The 5,845-nt window shown below is 34.1% G+C and overlaps 1 protein-coding gene across 3 annotated transcripts; it reads right to left on the minus strand.

Moving 5' to 3' along the window:
• Window positions 1-238: 238 nt before the first annotated feature.
• hig (locomotion-related protein hikaru genki) lies at window positions 239-4,071 on the minus strand. 3 transcript variants are annotated; one of them, XM_035875688.2, is made up of 10 exons: window positions 3,425-4,071; window positions 3,271-3,353; window positions 2,992-3,154; window positions 2,712-2,891; window positions 2,508-2,642; window positions 2,273-2,416; window positions 1,756-1,968; window positions 1,441-1,647; window positions 872-960; window positions 239-730 (listed from the first exon to the last, which is right to left on the minus strand). In XM_035875688.2, exons 1-10 carry the CDS (start codon window positions 3,723-3,725, stop codon window positions 614-616), a joined length of 1,632 nt encoding a protein of 543 aa, XP_035731581.1. In that variant the 5' UTR covers window positions 3,726-4,071; the 3' UTR covers window positions 239-613. The 3 variants fall into 3 exon arrangements, with proteins under 3 accessions (XP_035731581.1, XP_085514879.1, XP_035731591.1); XM_085658753.1 differs by having other exon boundaries at window positions 2,712-2,894; XM_035875698.2 differs by having other exon boundaries at window positions 2,712-2,885; window positions 3,425-4,069.
• Between the last annotated feature and the right edge of the window lie 1,774 nt (window positions 4,072-5,845).

Consider the following 5,845-nt stretch of genomic DNA (forward strand, 5'->3'; position numbering starts at 1 on the left):
TCGGAGTATTCGTAAAGGTATCTAAGAAACAATCAATGTATCTACTTTCTTATGCGCACGCCTATTTCTGATTATACGAAAGATGCCCACAAACATATATACTTACGTACAATGTTTATCTGCCGTTGATGATGATGATATTAATGATAAAATTGTTCGATATAATAATGAAAAGGACCACAATAGGGAAGGCAGTTATACAAAAGACTCGTTAAAAATTCTTAAAGAATAACGGACACTTTATTGCATATAGATATAAAAAGAAAAGTGTCAGAATAGTTAAATCTTATCGAGGGTCTCAACGACTTGCCTATATTTGTGCGATCGACAAATATGTTCCTCTATTTAATTTGTGATATCCCTCACAAAATCAAATGAAATTAATAAATCGAATGAAATAAAATAATAAATGTAGAGAAAAGAAAAATGTACCCTTCGTTGTACATCTCGTTTTATATTTATTAACGCGTCGCTTTATGTCGGACGCTTCTAAATGTTAATCCATAAGGATGAATTTGAATTACGACCGGTGCAGATAAAAGCGATTACTTTCGTATGAAAATCAGGGTGACTTTTTTCAATCGATCGTAGATAAATCCAACGCACATATCGATCAAACATCTTTGTAAGAACGACATGGTGGTGGTGGCGCACTCCATATTCCATTCTCTCGACAAGTTGGCTTTCTGACAGGTTCCAAAGGTGTAACATAGCCAGGAGAACATGTCACCTGCATATCAAATTTTATATATATATAATATATATACATCTATCATTTCATTTTTTTCCTCAATATCGAGTATACGTTACAGATATCGAGAAATTTTTAACGCTTGAAAAAAAAAAGAAATTAGACCATCGATATACTAACCTGTATATTATCACCAGGCGTATACCAAAACTTCAGCGGTGAAATCCGACCGTGTGGAGGATCGCCAGGATATGGACATCTTACTTTACCTACAATGTTGCAAACTATTTCTTCTGTTGCTTATCTTTTTTTAACGGATAAACATTTAACATTGGTATAATTAAATTTTAATCGTATTATACAAAAAGGATTGATAGATATTACCGCAAAACTATAAAGGCTCGTAGTAGATATTATCATTGAGATAAATAAAAAGATTTTAATAAATGTTTCCTTTTATGAACCAATAAGATTCTAAGTACCGCATTGTTTGCCTATTCAAAACCTTTCGAGTAAGTTAGTATAACTTATCAGTTATTATAAAATCAAGTTAAGCAAACAAAATATTAAGTATCACTTGAAGATACGTCTAAGTGGACATGAATCGTATCAAACATATGTTATGGACAGTAGATAAAGATAAAAAGGAACTACAGATTTCATCAAGGACGATATCTCTTTTCAAATGCTCTATAAAAACAAGAAACATTATTATCTATAAAGCAACTAAGTAATTTTACGAAACTCACAAACTGGCGATTGATGCGACCACGTGCCATTTTCGGTGCAAATTACAGACGCTTCTCCTATCAATTGATGACCCGGTAAACAGGCAAATTTAACGAGAGCGCCGACTTTGTAGATGCGATTACGATGGTGTTTTCTACGAGTAGATTGCAACATTTGATCGACAATTCGACCGCTTCGCGGTAAAGACGGCGACGGACACGTGATCTCTGTAAATACAATATTACCGGATTGATTTGTAAATATAATTTATCGATACAATTTTTCTCTTGACTTTATCCATATAACTTAGGCGAAGTAAATAAAACGAAACTTACCGAAACAAGTTGGCATGGATCCATTCCACGTGCCATCCCCTTCGCACCTGATGCTCTGAGATCCTAATAATTTGTGACCCCACATACAAGCGAATACAGCCCTGCCGCCAAAACTATTGTTGTGCTCTAGTAGTTGTAACCACGTATCACTGGGAAGATCTATCGGTGAACACGTTATTGCCTCGCAACGTGGTATATCTCCTGACCACATTCCTGGAATATATCGCACGACGACGGGAGTCTTCGCTTAACTCTCTCCTACGATCGAATTATTTCGACGCCTTATACAATTCGCATTCGGCCGCTCGACAGGATTATAGTCTTTTGTATTTCAATGTATGAAAGAATGGTGTATGACCTATGACTTAACGCGAGTACCGAATGAATAAGGATAAGACAATTTTCTGGTAACTCGCTACAGTACTGCAGCCCTGTCGCGTGGTCATTAACTCCTCGGCCATTTACCATTGTTCGCATCGAAATTTCGCTTTAAACATTATTAGAATCAATTGCTCACCGTTATATTGGCAGGTTATCATCGAGGCACCTTCCAATCTGTATCCAAGGGGACATTCAAAATTAGCGCTGTGACCCATCCGAGCGCCTTCGATCTTACCAATCAACGGTCCCTCTGGTAAATTTATAACTGGACATTGAACGTCTACCAGGCGAGAAATCGATTAAAATTTGTCTCTTTCTCTAGATTTCGATTTTGAAAAATTTTGTTGCGATATATAAAAAGTAAATCCTACCAACGACGTGGACTCGTATGGAATTTGCTAGGCCTCGTGGGGTCGAACACGTGTATACTCCTGAGTCCTGAACTTTGGCATAATATATCGACAGTCGATACTTCCAATCTCTCTCTTTTGCAGCAATCGCCCATCCTAATTTTTAAATGAATAATTAGTATTTTGATTATATATAGAAAAAAAATTTACGTGCATATGTCTCACCCGTTAAATATTGACGAAACGTCGATGTCCACGTCCATTCTGGATTACCTAATCTTCTAGCAAAAAGACACTCCAAATGAAGAATGCTTCCTGGAAATACTGCAAGCGTACCCGTCGGCTCGATTGCCGCTGAACCTGCTGGTAATCCAAAGACAATCGTCGGTGGAACGTCTTCTGGATCTCCTCAAACAAGAAGAGGAGTGTGCATTAGTGAATGGTAAAAAGGCCTTGTTCTATTTCGATTATAATCCATTGAAGCTCGAGACTCGAGTCAGCTCACCGGTGTAATTGGAAATAGCCGTTGTAGGTACGCAAGACGGCAACTTCCCGTTCCACGTTGCATTACGACAATGTAACGATGGATCACCGATGAGCTTGTATTTACCAAGCTCACGACACCTCACCATAACACGTTCTCCATGAGGTACCGTAATTTTGTCTACCTGCGAAAAGAATATTTCATTGATATTTCTTCTATAACAATTATAACAAGGATGTTAAAATATTACTTATGTATATGGATATTAATATTAATATTTGAAATTAATAGGAAGCTTACTGATACGGTGATATTTTTGTAAGTAACGATGAGAAGTGGATGCAAGCCTTCTAATTTGCATCCTCGTTGTAAAATACGCTTTTCTGAGAAAACAGAATAAGAATACAGATCACAAAAATGAATAATAAGTAAATTACAATGAACGTTTACAAACCTAATTGCTTCGCATCGCTGAATTCGCTGGTCGTCATCAACGCTATCAAAAAAATCACGAAGAAAGTTGATATCGCGTTGCCGCATCCTTGTCTGTGTTTGAAACACGCACGCGTTCTTTCCGTCGTCGCTTCTCTTCTCCTTCCTTCGTCCTCGATCAACATCCTGGCCACCACCACCACCTCCCTCCTTAACGAATTAAATAAATCGAGAGCATTCGCGAATATCTCGCAGCTGTAAAATTGTCCTCGATAACAAAACACCTTCGTTGTCAACGTTAATGCGGCTACATTTTCGAGCATTAACGCCAAGCCTTCCCTTTTACTGCATCCACTCCACTTTCCACCCTTCTAACTGCTCGAAGAACGAGAACTCATTGGATTCGTTTCTAACTCTGCCTGATTCAAGAATACGAAAGAATAGGAGCCTCTGCACGATCAACGAACAAAACTGATTCACTTAAGACTAACATCAATGGGGAACAGCATTATCACTGACGATCAGAGCTGTCAAACGTTTCCCATCCTCGCTAACTCTCCTCTTAACGAACGTGCCTCTATACATCACCGACGTGGTACTCCCTCATGAAAGAGAGAATAGGGTGGAAATAGTGGGAGCAGAGGAAGAAGAGAAGTCGAGAAACGCAAGCGCAAACATCCATACGCTATTCGAGAAGGTACCTAAGCCTTCGTTGTAATCGTACTTGTACACTCCCAGACAAAATGATACATCAGAATATTATTACCGAATTTAATAAATAATTATTAAAACCTAGAAATTTTTTTTGATTATTGTATTAAGAATAATGAATAATGTTTAATCATTTAAAGACTATGATTAAATACTTATCTTTTTTAGACACTTGATATTATTATCTTTTGTATATATGTTTGATTATTTTTTGACGTATTCCATATAATTTCATATTTATCTTTTATAATGAACAAGTTGGAAAGAAAATGATTAATATCGCTTAATATCTTTTATTAAATACAATTGTAATTGAAAATATTTTCATGATTATGTTTAGATACATGCAAATTCAATTATTTTTGAATTAAATATCAGTGAAGAATTCTTCAAGATAAATATCATTCATTAAGAATATTATTTACGTAACTTCACATTATAAATTTTAAACATTTAGATATTACGAATATTCTTTAATCTCTTTAGAACGATATAATGTCAGAAAAGTTCGTGAAAAATACTTTATAATTATAGAAAAATATTTTTAATGTTTGTCATCATACTGTGTAATGAATATATCTGTATACATCAAGTAACTAATTAGGGTCGCCATATTTTTACAAAAAATCTAATTTATTAACAGAGACATATGAGAGTAGTAAAGCCTTCGAATGAAATCCACAATCAGTACCTAATCTGATACGCTAGATGGCGTTTGGAGTATCAAAATGTGAAATTTTTAGTAGTTCAGTTGTGTCTTTTCAAACTAGATGGCGAAACTTGTACTGTTTGCGAATTTTTTTTAACTCCAATTACTATGTACTCCTGCATTGACTATTTCCGTAAAAAAAATCTGTCTTGCTAAAAGAGTAAAACGTGATGCGATCCTAAAATTGTATTGCAATGTTTAAGATAATTATTAACATCTTTTATTAAACATTATACAAGTATAAACTTTCTTTATTTTCACATCGATAAATTTGACGATTTTTAAATAATAATTACATAATATTCATTTATATTTATCTTTTATTTCCCATCTTATCCTTGAAATCACTTTTGACAAATTGATACAACAGATTTACACTTATATCATTTCTCTTTTCGTATTTAATAATTTATATCGATATATACAAAAAGATCGTTGCATCTTAGTTTTTAACCATTTATTGTCATTTTATGTTTCATGAAATTTTAACGTAAAATATTGTAACAAAAATGAATGACTAAATTTTATTGTATCTACATATAAGTCATCATAAACATCAATTTACGTTTGCAATAACATTATTCAAATCGTAATATTATCTCGATACTTCAATTATTACACCGAATTAAACTTAATAATCATTTAACTTGTTAAAAAAGTTATAATAGATTTTCTATATTAAAATAAATGAAAGAAAAAGTAATATAATAAAATTCAATTCGTAAAATTGGAGCACTTAAGAATCGTCATCCTATTGGCCATAGTTCATTCGATGCAAGTATTCTACTAAGAATTGAACGATCATTTCTCTCTACTTTTCGATCTTACAATTGGTCGTATAAGGAAAGATGGGCTTTGTTATTGGTTATGATGTAGAAAACAAAGAACCAATCCATGTTTGGCTTATTATTTTTTTTCACTCATAAGCGATAACAAAAGAACCTTCATTGTTACCACTGTATACGTTATATTGCTTTCTCTTCTATATTACATTTTTGCAATCGTGTATAAATATACACAACA

The sequence above is a fragment of the Vespa mandarinia genome, chromosome 8 (assembly GCF_050613455.1).
Source record: "Vespa mandarinia isolate Hongniang chromosome 8, ASM5061345v1, whole genome shotgun sequence".
NCBI classification, from domain to species: domain Eukaryota; kingdom Metazoa; phylum Arthropoda; class Insecta; order Hymenoptera; family Vespidae; genus Vespa; species Vespa mandarinia.